General features: G+C 40.8%; 1 protein-coding gene across 1 annotated transcript in view; it reads right to left on the bottom strand.

Moving 5' to 3' along the window:
* Positions 1–324: 324 nt before the first annotated feature.
* Zc2hc1b (zinc finger C2HC-type containing 1B) overlaps positions 325–21303 on the bottom strand; it is a 51466-nt gene continuing 30487 nt past the window's right edge. The window contains exons 5-7 of the mRNA XM_063233425.1: positions 17887–18026; positions 15503–15611; positions 325–406 (exon numbers count right to left, since the gene is read on the bottom strand). Coding sequence (XP_063089495.1) covers positions 339–406; positions 15503–15611; positions 17887–18026 — 317 coding nt within the window. The 3' untranslated portion in view covers positions 325–338. The remainder of the gene's footprint in view (positions 407–15502; positions 15612–17886; positions 18027–21303) is intronic.

The raw sequence follows: 21303 nt of genomic DNA, 5'->3' as shown, positions 1-21303 counted from the left end.
TTTGTACTGAATCGTAGCCACCAGTTTTTCTTTCTTTCTTTCTTTTTCTCCTTCTTTTCTCTTTCTTTCAATTCAAGACAGGGTTTTGTAAATTGATAAATTGCCCAGACTGGGTTTGAATATACAGTTCTCCTGCCTCAGCCTCCTAGAATGCTGAAGTTTCAGATATGACTACCACAGCCAGCATGAACAGGACAGTTTTAAGAGTACATGTTTGTTACTCCAATTCAAGCTGTGCCTGCTATGAATTCTTTTCCTCAAAGGTTTGCCTGAATATTACATGATCAACAGAACCTGCTTTCGGGGTGGGATTTTTTTTCTTACCTGGCTTCTAGGAGTTAATCTTTTTTAGAAGATTTACTGAATCCTTGTCTGTTTGCTCCAGAAGCAGAGTCTATACCTGATCCTTTGCAAACATAAACAGATTTCTCATTATGTCAAAGCAAAACAGTCCAGTTCCCGGGGTGGGGGAGTGTATAGTTGTGAAATCCCTACACTGGAGTCCAATTTTGTTTCTGATGCTTCGTTTGCGTAGCTATAGATGAACACCCACTCTCTGACTTGGGACAAATAATAAGAAAGCAAGGGCTGTCTCAGGTGATTTTCCCCACTACCCTGTAGCTCTTTGTTTACCCCTGAATTCAGATCTCCCCTCAAGTGACCCACATTTATACAGTACGACCTCAACATCCTTCCCACTCCTGCCCCAGCTCTCAAAATGTACACTGAGTATTTCACATCTTCATAATGCTTTGCCAACTCTCACGCCAGAAAGCGTGTGATAAGCCTTCTGGAGCACAAATTGCCTTCCCTCCCAGGGATTATGTATGTCACACTGAACTCATTTTGTAAACAGTGTTCTTGGCCTTTGGGCAGCAGAACTGTTAGGTATGGAGATACAAGAGTCTGTAGATAGGAGCACACTTGTACTGTGGTCTGGTTTTGACTACATATTTGAGAAGGATTCTCAGAAAAGCTGTCCTTTGTAGAAAGCAACAAATTCCCTCTGTCCTGGGATGCCTCTGTCTTAATATTCAGTGTTTTATAAAGAAGTGGCAACAAAGAAATTTTATAAATTAAAAAGCCAAAGGATATGGGAATAAAGAATGTTTGGTGTTTGTTTCACTAAGAAATAACACAGGTTTTCCCTCTGCCAAAGAATCGCCAATGGACACTTCGCGGCTCATTGCCTTTGCTACGCACTTAGGTAAGGAAAGGATGCTAGCCCGGGTAAATGCTTAGCTTTATAAAAGCAGAGCCCACAGCAAAGCTCTGAAAGGCCACACAGGTACGCATCCGAGAACTACATTTTCACAGTAACTTTTCTTTCTGCACAAAGATGCCGAGAAAGGACTTGGTCATCACATGTTCCCAGTATATTAATTGCTCTCACATAAAAACAGTCACCAGTAACTTGCTGTCTTCATCACTTTCTTAGTGTGAGACAAATTCCTGACACCCACAAGTTAAAGGAAGAATGGTTTACTTTAGCGCACAGTTTATAGAGGTTTCAGTGCATAGTTGGTTCCAAGGCAGGGCAGCATGGCAGAGGAGAAACAGTCATGGGCAAAGGCAGGAGACAAGGAGCCTTTCTCCCTCTTTCCTTTATTATTCTGTCCAGACAACAAGCCTATTGGTTAGTGCCAGTCACACCCAGAACTATGCTAAGCCAATCAGTAGGCTGATCCAGTATCATACACTCATGGTCCAGTTACTGCCCAAAACCCCACCTATGAGGACATAAGGCTTTGTGGGAATATCTAGATAGAAGCCTTAACACTTGCTAAGTCAAAACCTTAGTGCTAGAGCCTTGTGGGAATGCAAGATCACATATTTTCCGGAAACCACTTCCTAGTGTGTATCTACAGCTTTGATGTTTATATGTTTGGACACAGATTTCCTAAAGCAGAAAAAGCTTTGGGGAAATGCTCTGCTGCTTTCAGTTAAATTGCTTGTCCAAGCTGCTTAACCTCTTTATGGCTTCCTCATCTGTAAAATAGGATATAAATGTACATTGACCTCCTCATGCACTTGTGAGGATTAAATGAGTTCATACATGAAGCGCTTGGAAGTGTGCACAACATAAGTAGGGACCATTGGTGCGTGAACAAGGGGCTTACTTAATACAGTAAAGAAGTAGAGGCAGTGATCTGCTTGACACTAGAAAACAGCTGAAGGAGTTACATCATATCATGATTTGGTGCTGTATCTTTAAAGATACCCTGCTGCCATAGGGAAATACAATGTTAGGTTAGGAAAAAACCAGCATGTGTAATTACACATGCACTCTGACCCCACCACTAATCGAAGGGAAGAAAGACAAAGTATGGATAGATAATTTTGTTGATTTTTTTTTTTAAAACCAGGGATCAAACTCATGACCTTGCTCTTGCCAGGTAGTACTTGTGTCATTGCACTCGCCCCTGGCTCTGGATAAATAATTTGAAAAGAAAAGGAAAAAAAAAAAAAAAAAAGAATGACAGCAGTGGTTAGAGTGGTAGAATTATGCATGATTTTTATACCTCCTCCTCCATTTCCCAAGATCGTTCAGAGTAAGCATGAATTCTTACATAATTTTTAAAATGCTATTTCCCAGAAAAATTCTCAGCAGGGTCACTTAAAGTGGTTGGAAAGGACCTGCTCCATGGCCGTCACCACTGCTCGCTCACACAGGTGTCTCACGCAGATGCCAGCGTGGCAGGTGTGCGGTTGGCCCCGGTCCCCACCTAACATTCATGGCTCTCTACCATCCCATTTAAATTTCTTCTTGCTCTCAGTTCTTTTTTATTCTTTGGCCAAACAAATCATGTTCTCTTAGAGCACTAGTAGAACTTGGACTGTAGTATTAACCGGACTGTGAAGATGTTCATTTTGTTTGAACTGTACGGGGATTTGTTTTAATTTGGTTTGGTGTGGTTATGGTTTCTTTTTTACTTCCTCTGTGTCTTTTTTTCCTCTCTTTCTTTTCCTATTATTTTTGCTCTGTTCTTCCTTTCATCTAGCTGTATATAGGGAATATCTGTATATGCGCAGAAGAAAACGAGAATGAACTAGTGCTTTGATCTAAACACAGGAAAACCTTTCATGGGCATGTCGGGGTAAAATCACTGCAATTGCTGACTATCCACATATCAACAGTCTGACATTCCCACAGCTTCCCTCAGGCTCCAGCTGCTCTACCCTTCCCTCCTCCTGCATCCTTTCTTGACAACTAGTGCTTTCCTCCAACTATAAAAAGAATTCTAACAGAGGCAGATTTCTGGCCTGTTTTTCACCTGGAGATATTTTCTGTCTTCTGATCTAACTCTCTCCTCCTTTCTCTCTTCCTTTTTCCATGCTCCTTCCCATTACACTGCAGTCTACCTGTTAGGAGCAGTGTAGTACAGTCTATATGGGACACTGATAAAAGGGAGACGTTGCTAAAACAAGTTTTAATGTACATGGCTGATATATGTTGGATCTACTGACACTGAAATAACCAGTAAAGGCACCTTTCCCCACAACACGGTGGTGGGATCCAATCCTATTAAACTGAGTAGATCAAAGAGGTGGATAACTATCAGAATGCAACCAAAGTCAAGATTACACTAACAAGAAAAAAAAAATCCACCAAAAGACTCCTACAACTAAAAAATAAATTCAGCAAGTACCAGAATATAAATCAGTGCATGAGTATCAAGAGTGTTCCTGTACCCCAACAGTTAGCATACTGAGAAAAAGTCAAGAAAAGAATACCATTCACAAGAGCTTAAATACGTTAGATACTGAAATACTACTTTAATCAAGGACACAAAAGAACTCTACAATGAAAACAGAAGACAAGATGCCCCAGGCACATGTCGATATCTGGTCTTTGAAAAGGAGCCAAAAACACCTGCCAGGGAAAAACTAGCAAATGGTGCTGGGGAAACTGGTTAACGAATCTAGGCTCACATCTCTCATCATGCACTGAATAAAATAAAAATACATCAAAGACCTAAATATTAAAGTGGAAACAGTGTATCTTCTGGAAGATAAAGTAGGTGAAACTCTTGAAGACAGAGGCACAAGCAAGGACTTTCTGAACAGAAGCCCAATTATATAAGAAATTACATCATCAATCAACAAATGGGATTATATCAAATCAAGGAGCTGCAAAGCTCTAAAGGAGGATAGATTTGAGTCATGTGTAGTCATTTGAAAATGAATGTATCATGAGATCATCAGGCTTAGCAAAATAGGACACAAGCTTAAATACTGCATGCTTGTCTTATATGAGAAACCCAAAGTACAAATAATTTAGAGTAAAATAAAAGGTAGATAACAGGATATAGGCAGATAGACATTTTGTAAATGAGGGGGGTCTAGCCGAGGAAGGAGGGTTTACGGATTGAACCTTCTGGAGTAGTGGTCCAAGGCACACTGATCCCACCTGAACCCGCCTGGACAGCAGAGGGGTACCGTGCCAGAACTGGGGGAGGAGAGTCCTGAAATGCAGGGTAGTGGGCACTGAGGCCCTAAGGCAGTGATGGCGGAGCTTTTAGAGCTTCCCATGGTGACAAACATCTGGCAATGGTGCGCGTGCCACAGGCTCGCCATGCTGTCCTGAAGGCTGCTGCTCTGGAAAACATGCTCTTAGCATCCGTGCCCCGCTGACCTGACGAGCAGGACCTGGCTTTCTGCCATCCGGATGAGTCTCCTCAGCCAACAGCCATTTGGCCCCAGCCTTGGCACTCTCTTCCAAGAACCCTTCTTATTCTTTACATGGCCACACTGAGCGTTTCCTAAATCTTTCCATTCTGCCTTCCTTTTAATTATAAATTCCACTTTGAAATCATTCCACTTTACTGTAAGTGATCAAAAGAAGCCATGAGTTGCCTTGAATACTTCGAGGCTTAGACACTTCTTTTGCCAGATATCTGAGTTCCTTGCTATTAGGTTTTGCTTTGTGCAAAATCCATGGACCCGGGCAGAATTCCAACAAGTCCCTTGCTGCTGTGTAGGAAGGATGCCCGTTACTCCTGTTTCCAGGGCCTTCTCCCTCATGCCCGTGTGAAACCTCATCAGAATGGCCTTTCTTGCCTGTTTCTGAATTCTACCAATACTCTGACCATGAGCACTTGAGGACAGTCACACAGCAGCTGAGGACAGACACACACTTAGAGAAGTACATCATCAGGCCGTGTTACCACGTGACCGTCCCAGCGGGCACATAAACGAACCTACGTGGCAAAGTCAGTCCTCTGAGAACCTCTTGGGGCTGTCTGTGTAGACACCTGACAGGCTGGGTGTGTCCAGAGACCTGGTAACATGAGATGTGAGGCTGCTGCCAGCTCAGCGCAGCAGACTGTGTCACAGCAAGCACTTCTTTAATGAATAGAAGCTGTGAGCTGCTAACGTGTAGCACAGTAGGAACATAAACCAGTGAGGGAGCCGTGTACTGTCATTGTCTAGTACCAGGTAATAATGTGACTGGCAGTGCAGTAGTTCTGTGCACACCAGCAATGCCACACACACGTGAGGGGAGTGTTGTGCCACAGCCTCTGGCAGCTGCGTCAGCTGGGGAGGTGAATTTTCAGCTCCATTGTAGCACAGGGCACTGTCATCATCAGCCCGGCCCATCACTGACTAAAACACCGTTATGTGGTGCATGACTGCATTCTCAAATACGTTCTGTCGGGGAGTTTTTTGTGTGTATATGTGTTTTTTTTTTCCGTACCAGGGATCAAACTCACGACGTTGCACCTGCCAGGTGAGCGCTTCAGCCACTAAGCCTGTATTCTCCCCACCGCTGTATTCTCACATCGGAGCGGGGCTTTCCGGCAGGCAGCTCCTGCCTTCCGCGTCCTCACCAGGTTTGCCCGCAAGACTTCACTAACGAAAGACTTTTCTGGCCTTCTCCTTCAAGTCCTGCCAGCCTCCACTTACCGAATGCCAGAGCCGCTCCTCAACACCACGTTTTCAGAAATGTGCCCCTTATTTATTTGCTACAGCGATAGCCACACGTTTTGGTCACAGTTTCTGAATTAGTCTGTTTTGTGCTATGATAACAGAATACCCGAGAGTGGGTGCATTAAACCAAGATTTCTCTCTTACAGTTCCCGAGGCTGGGAAGGCAGACGCATTTCTGCCGCACTGTCCAGGCAGAAGGCCAAGAGTGCACCCCTGTGAGTCAGGGGGCGGAAGAGGGCCGACCTCCCTCTAATGAGGGCCATCTCCGGATGACTGAGATGGCTCTTCATCACGTCCTGAAGGCCACTCTTTCCACACTGCTGCACTGGGGAGTAAGCTCCCCACACATCCACTTTGAGGGTTACCTTCACCCGTGGCAAACCCCCATGTTATACAGAGCCTCGTGTTAACACAGCTCAGACAAAGCAACAGACGCCCAAGGTGCGATTCGGATCTGTGCTGGGGTGTTTACGTTAGTGAAGGGCACTTAGGGCCTTCTCGCTCAAGTCTTGAACATCTCCTTGAATATACTTCTTCCTCCTCCCCAGTATTGCTCCAAATGATCTGCGTCTCTCTCAGAGACACACTAAATCTAGTGATTTTATTTTTACATGTAAGCAGGTGAGGCCACAGACAAGAAAAAGAGATTTAAAAAGTAAAGCACCTAAGCCTGAAATTGGAAAAAAAGAAACTATCTCCTAAACCTAATATCAATTATAGACAAACACCAATAATTTAAGTGAGAAATTAGAGAATTGAGATCCCCACTTTGCCTCATAACTTTTATTCAAGAAATCCTTTTAAGTGCAGCGTGAACAAGTCTAACAATAGGAATATAGTAGCACATTAAAAACAAGATACTGTTTCGCCCTCTTGGAAATTACATTCCTCTTTCGGGGATGAATTAAATATATATTAAATATTAGACAGCAGTAAATGCTTTGGTCACAAAAGCTGCACAGGGAACTGGGAGGCCCTGACTAGTTTTGAATACAGGCTGCAGAAAACTCGCTGAGGTGCTGGCACTCAGCAAAGCACAGAAGGACGTGAGAATTAGCATAAGGCCCTGTGGCAGGAGGACACATGTATATAACATTCAAGAACCAGACGGCAGCAGTTGTAGCTGGGGAAGGATCAAGAAGAAAGAGTAGAAGCTGAGGGCAGATGGTATAAACCAGCTGTGTGTCATTTTAGGACATTTGCCTTTAGCACAGTAGTTATAACCTTCCGCTAAGTAGTCAAGAACAAACATAGCACTTACTTGGATCTAGCGGCCTGCAAACCCATTTCCTGGAATGTCTGTCAGCACGGTGGCCTTTGAACTCCACTTCACATCACATGTGGGTTTTCCAACTCCTAATTTCAGGACGGCTTCCTTGCTGCCACTTTTCAGAATTATTTGCCCAAGGAAAGAAAATGTTCCCTGATTTTCAACAGAATGCTTGGCGCGCTGCCTTTTCCTAGTACCAATCTGGTCACAAGCTTACTAGACCAGAGAGGCCAATGGTTCCAGGCATGTGGTGCTGTCACAGGAGCCAGCTGCGCCCACCGTCAGAGCACTGAATCCTGGCAAATTAAGAAATATTCCTTCTCCGCAAGGAAGCTTTGACATCAGACCTTCAGGCCCACTTTCATGCTCTGAAGCATTATCACCTATTCTCTGAAAATAGGAAAATTAACAGAGAGAAACCGTCTCTTCTGAGAGGCACTACTTACTAATCGCAATACTTTAAAAAGAAGTTTTCTTAGGACGAATTTTACCAAAAAGATAAACATACACTTTGACTTATTTTTTTCTTAATGAAAGCAAAAATCCACCTCATTGTTTCGATTTCACAGTACCAGGGAGAAGAGGGATTGTCTAAGAAACTTCCGGAGCGTCAGCAGAGTTCGGGGCTCCGGAACCTGTCTCCCCACCCGGAGAACAGCGGCCTGGTGGGGCTGCCTGTTGTGACTGCTGGAACTCTGCAGTCTGTTGAAGGTTCAGACGTGAAGGCAGCTTCAGCTCCGGGCGTGGGAGCAGGCACACATCCCGCAGCCCCGGCCACATGCAGGCAACTGTGCCCACAGTGCTCCTGCAGCATCTGCACCTGGCTCCTGGGGGTCAGAGAGCAACACAGATCCTATCCTCCAAATATTGGGAATCTGTGTTCTGATATTCTGGTCTGATCGCTGATTATTTTTTCAGATCAAAGAGGCACAGACAGAGCCATGGTGACCCTACTGCCTGCTGAGGTGACTTATTAGAGTCTAGGACTACACATATAAGAAACAACTACACATATAAGAAAACTGGAACAGAAAAAGGATTCAAGGGGATTTCAGTTTACACCTCAGGCTGATTGTTGGAACAGGGACAGTCTTGGATGACTTAAAAATTTTTAAGGAAAATCAGGCTGGGGATGTAGCACAGGGGTGTAATTGCCTGCCTGGCAAGCACAAGGTCATGACCTTGATCCCCAGTACCTAAAAAGAAATAAACAACAACAACAAAACCCCCTAAACTTAGAAGGCTGAAGCAGTAAAATCACTTTAGCCCAAAATTCAAGGCAAGACAGGACAACATAGTGAAACGTCATCTCAAAAAATAAATAAAAAATTTAAAAGAAAAAAATTTTTAAAAATCAGGAAAACCCTGTGCAAGGAAACTCTGATTTGCAGAGTTATTGTTATTAGATCAAATGTCCAGTTTTCAACAAGAAAATCACATAGTACATGGAGAAATAAGAACATATGGTTCATTCAAAGGGAAAAAAAATCAACAGAAACTATGCCTGAAAAAGACCTAATAACAGATCTGGTAGACCAAGACTTAAAGAACGGTCTTAAAGCTGCTTAAAGAACTAAAAGAAGATATAGAGAAAGTTAACAAACTTATGAACTAATGAACAGCATGGAAATACTAATAAAGAGAGAGAGAATTCCCAAAGAGAAACCAAAACTAAATTCTAACACTGAAGAATATAACAAATGAAAGACATCATCAACCAAAAGAGGTGGGGACTGAGCTGTTGAAGGAGCAGTTTCTCTGTTACTGAAAGGCACTGCAAGTTCAAGTAAAAGTGTTACAACTTTTACATATAACAACCTGGATAATTAGAAGTGAAATAACTGTAGAAATACACAAAAGAAAAGAGTTTAGATGTTTTGTTGCAAAAATTCAATACAAATGAAGATAGTAATGCAGGAAATGAAGAATGAAAAAACAATGAGGAATATAAAAAGCAAATATTAAAATCAAAGACATCCCTCCTCATCAGTAATTACTTTAAATGCAAATGGATTAAACTCTCCAATCAAAGGCAAAGACTATTAGAATGATCCAGCTATATGCTATCTACAAGAAGCTCACCTTAAATCAAGTCACAAATAGACGGAAAGTGAAAGGATGAATAAGAGACATAACATTCAAATACTAATAAAAAAAAGGAGTGACTACACTAATAGTAGATAAAATAATTTTAATTGAGTGAAAAACATTACAAGTGAGAAAGAAGGATATTATATATCAATAAGAGGTTTAGACAGCAGACAGATACAATTATGAATCTAATGATAGACCATCAAAACATCTGAAGCAAAACCCAAACAGAATTAAAAAGAAAAGTAAATGGTTCTATCATACTTGGAGATCTCAACTTCCCATTCTCAATAATGGATGAAACAGCCAAACAGAGATAAATAAAGAAATAGAGGACTTAAACAACATCATAAATTGACTCCGTCTTAGAGACGCAGCCTGTACGGAGTACTCTGTCCAACAGCAGCAGCGTGCACATTCTTCTCATGCCCACACAGGCAGTTTCTGGAGTGGGCCACATGTTCAGCTACAAATTAAGACTCAATACATTTTTAAAAAGATACGTTTCATACATAGTGTCTTCTCTGATCACAACAGAATGAAGCTAGAAATCAGTAACAGAAGAAAAACTGGAAAAATCATAAATTTGTGGAAATTAAATGTATTCTTCACCAATTAATCAGAAAAGAAGTCACAAGGAAAACTGTAATACTCAGGGATGGATGAAATTGAAAACATAACATATCAGACTTCATGGAACACAACCAAATCATTGCTAAGGTAAATTCATAGCTATAAACATTGTTAAGGTTTCAATCTAAAATGCTCCCCCAAAGTCTCCTGTGTTTGGAAGCTCACTGAATCAGAGGGGAGCTGTTCTCATCAATGGGCTAATAGCTGACATGCTGTGAGGAGACTGTCCCGCTTAGAGGTGCTCACTGGAAGGCTGTGTTCCTGTCCCGGATTCTCCTTCTTTTTCTCTGCTCCCACTCCCAAGGGTGAGCAGCTGTCCTCTGGCTTCTCCCTCGCACCATGCTGTTTCTGCCTTGGAACCGGCCAGCCATGGAGTGAACCCATTGGAAACCGCGAGCCAAATTCTTCTTGCTCCTCTAAGTTGTGGGTGTCAGCAATAGGAAAGCTGACTAATAATATAAATCTTGCATGAAAACAGTAAAAAAGACCTCAAATCAACAGCCTAACTTTGCAACTTAAGAAATGAGAAAGAAAGAACCAACTAAAGTTATCAAATAGAAAAATAAGAAAGAAAAGCCAAAAGTCGTTTCGTTCGAAAGATTACAAAAGTAACAAACCATCAGCTAGATGGAGTAAGAAAAAAAAGAGGAGATTCAGATTACTAAAATCAGAAGTGAACATGGGACTATTACTATCAATTCTACAGAAACAAGGTTCTGTGAGAACAATTGTATGGCAACAAGCTGGATAATTTCAATGAAATGGACAAGTTCCTAAAAGATGCGAAGGCAACCAATTCTTCAAATTATGAAGAATTAGAGAATCTAAATCAGCTCATAATTAGTAAGGAGATCAAATCGACAACCAAAATGCTCACGACCTGATGACTTTACTGGTAAATTCTACCAAACATTTAAAGAACATCTAACAACAATTCTCAGACTATCCCCAAAAAATTTTAAAGAAGAAACAATTTCTAATTCATTCCATGAGGCTGGCAATACACTGAGAGCAAAAACAGTCAAAGCCATTACGGGAAAACTGCAGGAAAATATCCCCTATAAATAGTTATGCAAAAATCTTCAACAAAATACAAGGAAACCAAATCCAGCAGCATATTAAAAGGATTATGTATTACAACCAAGTACAGTTTATTCTTGTAATACAATGATGGTTTGACATATGAAAATTGATTGACATAAGACACCAGTTCAGTAGAATAAAGGGGGAAAACAATACCATCTCAATGCAGAAAAAGCATTAACAAAACTCAACATCCTCTCATAATTGAACACTCAGTAAACTAAGATTAGAAGGAAATCAGTTCAACATAATAAAAACCATACACAAAAACCTCAGAGAACATCACATTACATGTTTGAAGACGAAATATTTGATGAGGAAGAAAATAAGGATTTCTATTTTCATCATTTTTATTCAATAATAGAATTTCTAGACAGCAATTAGGCAAAGGAAAGGGAAAAAATTCAAATTAGAAAGGAAGTAAAATTATTTCTGTTCACAGATGCTATCATCTGAAAAACTATATGTTGAAAACTCTAATGACATGAAGCCCCCAAATATTTTAACTAATAAATGAACTTAGCAAAATAGCTGTACACATATCCACTTCATTTCGATATACTAATAAAGAACAATCTGAAAAGGAAATCATGTAAACAATTTCATCTATAGTAGTATCATGAAAGAATAAACTACTTTGGAATTAACACCTAAATAGGTGGAAGACAAGCATGATAAAAACTACACAGCAGAAAAATTAAAAAACAAAACTACAAAGCAGGTTAGGATGTGGCTCAGCCTGTCATGCTAAAACCCCTGGGTTCAATTCCTAGTATCCAAAACAAATAAATAAGCAAGACTACAAAACATTGCTGAAAGAAAGTATAGACATAAATTAATTGAAACATATTCCACCGTTCATGGATTGGGAGATATTTTTGAGATGCTGGTTCTGCCCCCAAGCAATCTGCAGATTCAATGAAATGTCTATCACAATCCCAATAATGTTTCTTACACAAACAGAAAAACCACCCTAAAATTCATATTGAATTTCAGTAGCCCCAAATTTCCAAAACAAACTTAGCAGTATCTTAGAGGAGTCATATTTTCTGATGTGAAAACTTTACAAAGTTATAGTAATCAAAAACAGTGTGGGGCCAGCATTAAAACAAATAAAATGAAGATCCTAGAAATAAACCCTTAGTTGGATGTGGGGGGCACACCCGTGACCCTAGCGCTCTGAGAAGCTAAGGCAGGAGGACTGCAAAGTTGAACCTCACCCTGGGAAATATAGCAACTTAGTGAGATCCTGTCCCAAAACAAAAGACCAAAGGGCTTTAGAAACAAAAGTATGCAAAGGCCCTGAGCTCAACCCCAGTATCTCAAAAACAAAACAAAGCAAAAAAAAAAAAAAAAAAAAAAAAACAGAGAGAGAGACAGAGAAAGAGAGAGGAACAAAACTCTTGCATATACAATCAAATGATTTTGGCAAGGATCTAAGACTCATTAGTGGGCAAGGAACAGTCTTTTAAACAAGTAGTGTTGAGAAAACTGGAAAAGAGAGAACGTGGACTCTTACCCGACATTCTATAAAAATGCATTCAAAATGGGTAAAAGACCTAAACATAAAACCTACAACTATGAAACTTTTAGGAGAAAATGCAGGAGTAATTGTGTGTGTAACACTGATTAGGCAATGATTTCTTGACTATGACACCAACAGTGCAAGTAACTAATGAGAGAAACAAAGTAGACTTCATAAACATGAATCGAAAGACAGTATCAACAGAGTGAAAAGGCATCACACAGAATAAGAAAAAAACCCTTGTAAATCATATATCTGATAAGGGTGGTATCCAGAATACACAGAGAATAAGTAATAGTAACAAAAAAATAGGTCACCAGTTCATAAATAGGCAAAGGACTAGAATAGATGTTTCTCAAAAGAAGATAAACAAGTGGCCGTTAAGCACTTGAAAAGATTCTTAGCATCATGGATCATCCAAGAACTGCAAATCAAAAGTACAATGAGATACCACTTCATGCCTGTTAAGACAGCTACTATCCAGGCAGAAAATCTATGTGAGTGTGCTCATGTGGGGCACATACTTAAAATCCCAGCACTTAAGAGGCTGAGGCAAAGAAGATCCTAAGTTTGAGGCCAGTTTAGCAACATGTGAGACCCATTCTTGAAACAAACTAAAACCAGATTAATAAGTGTTGATGAAATCTGGAAAAAATAGAACTTTATGCCTTCTTGGTAGAAATGTTAGAAATGGTATATACACTATATAAAATACCATTGTTCTTTTAAAAATTAAGCATAGAAGTATCATGCAATTAAGCAGTTTCACTACTGAGTGCATGCCCCCGAAGAAACTGAAATTTAAGTCTCAAGAAAATAGAGTCTTAAACATGTATATTCATGTTCGTAGCAGCAATCTTTACAATAACTAAAACGTGAAAACAACCCAAGCATATGCTGGTGGATAAATGGATAAGCAGTCACAAATACCCAACACTATGTTATTAATCCTTGAAGAGGAAAGACATTCTGGCATATGCTGCAGCATGGATGAGCCTTGAGGACATTATGCTAAGTGAAATAATCCAGTCACAGAAGGACAACTGCTGTATGAATCCATCTACATGGGTACTCAGAGTATTCAAGACCATCTGGAGAGGAATTAGAATAGTAGCTACCAGGCACGGGGGAGGAAGGAACAGAAAGTAATTGTTTAATAGGTCCTGAGCTTCACCTTCAAAAGATGAAAGGGAATAATGGTTATCATCAAGAAATCAAATAATGGGGGCTGAGGGTTTAGCTCAGCAGCATAAGCACCTGCCTTGCAAGCAGGCAGTCGTGAGTTCGATCCCCGGTACCGATAGGAAAAAAAAAAAAGACAAGAAAGAAATCAAATAATGAATGCTGGCGAGGCTTCAGGGAGGAAAAGGAACACTTCTACATTGTTAATGCGAACGCAAACTAGTACAGTGGCTATGGAAATAAGTACGGAAATTCCTTCTAACACTAGAACTTCTGTTTGACCAAGGTATTCCCTTTTTTGGTATCTTACTGAAAGAGTTAGAAGCATCATACTACAGTGATACATGCATACTCATATTTATAGCAGCGAAATTCTTAAGAACTAAATCATGTAGATAACTCTTATGTCCAGCAACAAGTGAATGGGTAAGGAAAGTGTATTTAGACATAACGCTGCTTTTCCATAAAGATCTGTAGGCCAATGAATGCACCTTGAGACCGTAATGTTAAGTGAAATACATCAGACATATGGGCTTAAATATCACATAGTTTCACTTACATGAGAAACCCAAAGTGCAAATAAAGAGCAAATAATAGGAAGTAGGAAGGTAGATCTTTCTCAGATGGAAAGGGGATCAAGAAATTGGCAGGGAGGAAAAGCTGTATTAAAATGTGTTGTGTATATGGGCCAACTCCACATAAGGAATGTAAACATTATACACTGCAAACATGCACTAACAAAAAAAAGACAAAAAGAGTTGGGCAGGTGGATGATGGTGATTATTGTGCACATTATGAATGTATATAACACCAGTGAACGTACACTTAAAAGTGGTTAAGATTGCGAATGTAGATATTTTACAATTTTAAAAATGGCATAAAAACTTACATTACAAAATATTGTATTGTTAAACAAAACCCACAACCACCATCTCCACTAGACAACTTTCAATGGTTTGGGTTCACAGAAGTGTAGGGACATTTAAAAAATATCCATTACCTTTTTAGTCTATGATAAGCCATTCTAGAAAGGCTGTAGGTCCACTAATAAAACTTTTTAGCACTGTTACTTTGTGGATTCTGAGACTAGCAACTTGTACTCAAGTTCTGATAATATTTTCAAAGTATTTCTGCTGCCCAGAAGTGCCACTATGGCCATGAAACAAGCCACACTGCCTTGAAAGTGTATGTTGATCACATATTGATGACTTGTTGAAGTGTTCCACCTATTAATGGAGCTTAAGGCAAACGAATACCACAGGAGCTAGCTAATCCAAGCTGTGGGCTACTTGCTGTGTATCCTAGAAAAATAACATCTATTCAAGCCTGAATTTCTCTTTCTATAAGATGTAGAGAAAGATATTCAAAAGATGAGTGGAATATTAAACGAAACAGGTTGGCATGCGGTTAGTACTGTCAGGGTGGTCATGCCTTGCTTGCACTTTGAAGAAATTGTTCATTTCCCTTTCTAGAAAGAAAGGAAACTTTCTTCCTTTATTTTCAATGCAACAAATGCCAGGCGATCTTCTATTCTCAGCCTCTTTTCAATTGTAATAGACTGCGGAACTATGATTCTAGACTCTTGCTGCTGTAATTGAATAGGACTGTGTAAACTGTCCAGGCTGTGTAATCCTGTTAAATTAAGAAATATCCCCTCTTGCAAGTGATCTTTAACCTCAAACACACTAAAGTAAATTGGATGCCATTTTAATTTTTGCCCACTATGGATGATACCAAAGCCAATGGTGACCACCGTTATTTGAGAGGTGGGGTGCACGCTGACTTACCTGACTTGCCCAAGGCCTCATTCTTTGCTCCCATGGCTCTATTCTGTAGCAAAGCTCCCACGGCACTAGTTACAGTTGGTTGTTTCTTGGGACTCACCTGAGCCTTATCCTACAGAGAGAAAGAGAGAGAGACAAGAGACGGAGCACAGTACTATAGCCCAGGTAACAACTGGAGCTAAAGCTATTTCCACTTAACCAACACATTAGAGTCATCTGCAGAGACAAGGGACAGACACACACCCGGCACCTCTGTTCACTTGGGCCCTGTTCCCCCATCACCACCAGCACCATCACAGTTGCTCAAAGCCATATCTGAGTCTTAGAGTTTTCATCCCACAGTCAAGCCTTTGGAGTCAGTGGCGGTATGTTTACCCTATAAAAGTGGGTGAATGGAGACATCGGAAATCCCTTTCTGTCCATAAAGACAGAGTTGTGAAACATTTTTTTCATTACACGTTAAGACAATTTTGTTTTCAAACATGAACAGAGAAAAAAATCAGACTGACTGGCAGCAAACGTTTTAAGCATGGAATGCCAGAGTCCCTAGGTTATCTCAGTCCTCCTAGAGCAGTGGCAGAATGATGGGATTAGCCTGAGATAGAACCAACAGGCTTCCCGGGGCTCCTTTCATCTTGCTCCAAACCACCTCCAGTCCCTCACAAGCTATGGTCAGAGATAACCTGTTAATCTGCATAAGACTTCCCGCCTGGAAAAGGGAGTTTGTGAGATTACATCAGGCAATTCATCCCCATCCAAAGCAAGTTATTTTTAGTGGCCCATATTGGGCTCTTTGCGCTAAAGATATGATGCATTTTTAAAGTTGATTATGTTTAAAATGGAAACACATTTAACAGCCCTTCAAGACCGAAGCCACCCCTTCCTTCTTGCTTCATTTCTGAATGAGCACCACTGTTAATCAAGGCCCCAAAGTGGTGATGATGCGATGCTTGATAGTGAGTGACAGGATTCAGAGAGTGAGCAAGGAGGTCGCTTCTGTATTCCCAGGCACTGCTTAGCTCTGGAGAGCAAGTCAGGAACAGTGCCAGCTGGCCTTCTGCAGGCCTAAGGAACACTTCCGTTTGCTGCTTCCCTGTGCCCTTTTTAGCCTAGGAATTCCTGCTACCCTGTGGACTGGTGGTTTAAAGAACCATTTGCAGAAATGTAATTGGTTCTCTACTGCTTTACAAAGTGGAGAGAGTTACACCTAAGAAACATTTCCAAAATTAGGTTGAATTCGAACCTTCTAGCAGCAAACATTTCTTACATCAATTATTCTGCATCCTTCCCCACATACCCTTATTAGGACTCTTACTCTGGGACCTCATTTTCCCATGTTGCAATCTCAATCAGCAGGCCACTTTGCAGATGCTGCCCTTCCTGCCTGCAAATTGCAACTGGTGAGCTCATTTTAAATCTTACAGAGGAAATGTTCACTTGCCTTTGAAGATGCTCAGGAATCCCCTCCATAGCTCTCCTTATGTCAACTAAACTACTGCATCTTGTGCTATTTCTAAGTCCCTTCTTTGAAATCCAAATCCCTGATTAAGCAGTACCTAGCTTGGATGGTCTGGTGAACAGTAGATGTGCAATAACTCCCTACTTTAAGGACGAAGCGGGGCGGGGGGGATAGGGAGAGAGAGAGATTGATTAAAATCCATCATCTGTAGCATATGCTTGTCATGGAAAGGGTCCCACCCCTATTAGGTGCTGGATTTAACTGAAGAATTTCTAAGTAAGCTGTATGCTCAAAGTATCCAAGACCAATTTAATACTTTTCTTGGTGGCTGAGCCATGCTATGACCCTAATAGCTTTTATACTATACTATGAGTTATGTCACTGTGACTTTGATGTATATGGAGCTGTTTGCTGATGCAGTCCTATCTGTGCCTGCAAAGCTATTGTTATCCGGCTCAGGGGATAAGGGTGCCCTTTCCTTATGGGCACCCATTTGTAATGGAGGCTTTGATTCATCTGCATGCCCATTTAACTTGCTGATTCCGTGCCTCTGAAAACCCTGAAGATCCTCCCCCAACCATAGACCGGAACACATGACCTGTGGGGTGTCTTCCTGGGGATAACCCCATCCAGGCTAGTTTAACTCAGAGTCCCAGTTCTTCTCTGGCTGATGATTATCACTAAATAAACAGGCTATTATTGTAACCTCATAGAAACTTTTATATATCCCAGCCTTCATCCTAAGAACTCTCAAACATAACATATTTAAACGCCCAAAGATGCTAATCTGCAAAGATGGTTCCAAAAGAAGTGACAGTCATCAGCTCTCTTGACTTGTTCATTCTTACTTGCTAGCTGAGGAACCTGAGCAAATTCTCCTTGATTTCTCAGGTATCCAAGGACACAGAGCCCACACCTGGACATTTACCTGAGCTCTTGATGCCAATTTAGCTGCAGTCTGAGCTGGATCAAAGACTCGACGAGAAGACTGATCTTTGCAGAAATTAATATGCCGGCCGGCAGCGGTTTCATTAAATCTCCTCATACAATATGGGCATTGGATATAGTCTGAATGTGAAGATAATAGCAGAGAGCCAATTAACAATTCAGAAACAAATATGGAACGAACTCTGTAAGTAGAATATCAACTGAAAAGATAAGTAAAATATGAACAGCATGAAAGAACAAGTTCCCAAACTCTAGTATGAGACAGAGCATTGAGACAGAGCGGGAGGCAAGCAAGGGTCAACATAAATGAGATTGCAGGAGAAATTTTACTCCCTGAGCACTCATTTCAATCAAAAATGTGCCCATAAAATGTGTATGTGACACCTTTCCTTAGTAGGTTCCTTATACTTAGGAACTTCCCCATTAAAAGGATTATTTATTAAATCCTTATGTAAGGAAAGCAGCCCAGAAATGGGAGCTCGTTGGTACTGCTGGTGAGGAAAGGCACTGAAAATCCAAAATGAAGCAGAGGCTATGGTGCCAGGTGAGGCAGGAGGTCATACAGAAATGACTGCCTTACCGAGGGAGATAAGGTTTCATTTCGAAATGTGGCTTTGGGGTAAGGCTAGAAGGCAATGCTGCTGTGTCACTAGTGGAAAGAAGTACCGCTTTTGCAGCAGCTGGAGTCTTTTCACTTTACTAGGTGAGGAGGCAAATAATATGTTCAGGAGAGTAAAAGGATGAGAGATGTCAGGGGTCAAATAATCAGAGAAGAAACAAAGGAGGGGTGATGGGAAAATGGCCTCAGACTCAGCTTCAGCTTCGGGGATGCGAATTCCAGGCAGCTCTTGTTGGCCTGCTAAGTCCTCTGGGATTCTGCGAAATACCTTTGCGTCTGAATGTTTCTTTCAGTTGCAACGGTCAGACAAGACCAAGCGGGAAGTGAGAAAGATGTAGGTCTTCTTGGAATGTGGAGCTGTTTGTAGCAAAGCTAAGTCAGGGCCTCCCTGGCTGAAGCAGGCAGGGATGGAATTTGCTCTGTTTTGACTTGGGCAACTTTAAAGGATAACAAAGAGGATATGAGTGACATAACAGAAACTCCCCCCAAGGTTCCTACACCAGGCCAACCTTAAACTCAGCATGGAAGTTTAGATATGTGCAGTCAAAATTCCTACATTCTTAAGCAGTTCGGGCTATTTTCTATCTGAACAAATCATGTCCTAGTTGTCCTAAAATGTAGGAATTGTAAGCACTTAGAAATTATCATTCTGGCTATTTCACATTCTGAAAGGCAGTACTTAATGATCAAAATTTCCTGAACACATACTTGGTGGCAGGAAGACTTTATGGGTAGGGAAACTTTAGCTTTAGAGATGGGGATGCCATGCCTATCCAGTCAAGGAGTAAGCAGGCCAACACAGAAACAAATCAAAGCAACAAAAATCCCACCACGAAAAATGTCTTCAGAGTAAACAGGTCAGACAAGACAGCACTGGGAAAAGGCGCAGAGGCCTGGAACCTGCCGGGCTGGTTTGGAGCTTGCAATGCCTGTGAACTTGGGCAAATTACTCAACTTCCTTAAGCCAGTTTCCTCAGCACCGTTCATATCATCCGTCTCACTGGGCTGCTGCAAAAGTTAACTAGGATTACCCCCTCGTGAGCTCGGCATGGTAAGCGGAGAGGAACAGACTGCATATTTCATAAATGCTAGCTCTGGTGCAGCAAGGTTGTGTTTGCAACTACCAAACAGGAAGGGATGCGACTGGTTAGGAGAAAACTAACGTTGGAAGTGCCATGATGACTCAGAGCTTATTAACAATGCTGCAGAAAACTGTATAGAACCTGGTGAGGTAGTGAGCGGGTGGTTATTTCTTCATTTTTTATCAACTAGCATTAGCAATGAACCCTACTCAAACAGGCAAAGACATTGGCCAGGGCAATTCTGAACTGCTTGCTCTGTCACTCACTGTCACCCTTCTGTGTACCACCATGTGCCACCATGGGGGCAACCAAGTTCAGTTATAGTTCCCTGCCAACAAAATATCGGGGATGATGAGACAGATAGACAATTGCCACCTGGCAGGATAAGCTATGGGGGGGGGGGATGAGCTGTGGGGGCCTCTCTGGGGTCCACAGGAGGGACCAGCAGCTCAGCTGCAGGGAGTGGGTGGGAGTCTGCCCCGCTGCGTTATGCTGAATACCGAACACTCTGAGAATGGAGAACATTATTTTTCTAAACAAGCATCTAACTGTGGCACACTGAGCCACACGTTCCTCCTCAGCTCAGAGTCACCTTTCTTCATTTGTCAACACTGCTTTTACAGAAACTACGATGTCCCATGTATTTCAATAGAGATGATTTCAAACTTCAGACTACAAATGGATTCTGGTGGCCAAGTCTTGTACAAAGTTAAGGTAGAAACATAAGCGTCATTTTTAAATGCAAACACTGATAGAGACGCCACATGAAACAGTGACCGAATGTCTTGGGCCCCAAAGAATAACCCCAAATCTAAATATTTTACATCACTGCCTCTATAAAGTACCACAATATCCTGGAAATTTAAATCATCCTCTGACTCGGTTACATCAGTAAGGAATAGAATACACCCATGAATGTTACAAAACCTGAAGCATGAAAGAAAAAGGAATGACTTTCAATGACAGGTATATTAGGCCATATTATATATATTTCTAGTCATGTGTATGCATGCATTTTCTAGTACTTAAGCCTGAGAATATTGGATAATATAAAATTCTTGCACAATCAAAATAATCAAGTCATAATGAAAATGTGGTATTGTAATAGAATTATTTTACTTGTTGCATATAATTATAGTTAAGTGCACAAGAAAGAATTTAATTATAAAACTCTATTTTGGCATAAAAATGTGAAAGGAAAATGAACTGAACATGCAAGGAGGCCTTGCAAGGGGAAATTTCTTTTTTTTTTTTTAGAGAAAACAACCCTCACACTTTAGATCCAACTTAGTAATGAGAAAAATTCACACAGTACAACATTTGACATGGTTTCACTTATTCAACTAAAGGGCTATAAATTAGCCCTTTACATATTGTGTATTCTAAAACAAAGCTCTTTCTCATAAAAGATGCTTTTTCCCCATGAAATTTGTTACTTTCATATTATTAAAATTGTAGCCACAGGTTTTTCTAATGAGCCTCTCAAGACAGCACATTATCTATCTTAAGCTACATTTTCATCACTACCCAGTAAAAGTGAAAGCAATTATGCAGATTATTTTATGATACAGAAGTTCAGATCATGTGTTTGGTAGATAACTTTTTAGTATAATCTCACTGTGGCATTTTGTTTTTGTACTTTTTTAGATGACTCTGAAGGTTAATTTATGTAAAATAAAATTTAACTATCTGAAGT

Source organism: Cavia porcellus, unplaced genomic scaffold (assembly GCF_034190915.1).
Source record: "Cavia porcellus strain 051 isolate PalLab524CR breed Dunkin Hartley unplaced genomic scaffold, mCavPor4.1 scaffold_22, whole genome shotgun sequence".
NCBI lineage: Eukaryota > Metazoa > Chordata > Mammalia > Rodentia > Caviidae > Cavia > Cavia porcellus.
The sequence above is the reverse complement of the archived record's forward strand: the minus strand, read 5'-3'. Positions and strand labels throughout refer to the sequence as shown.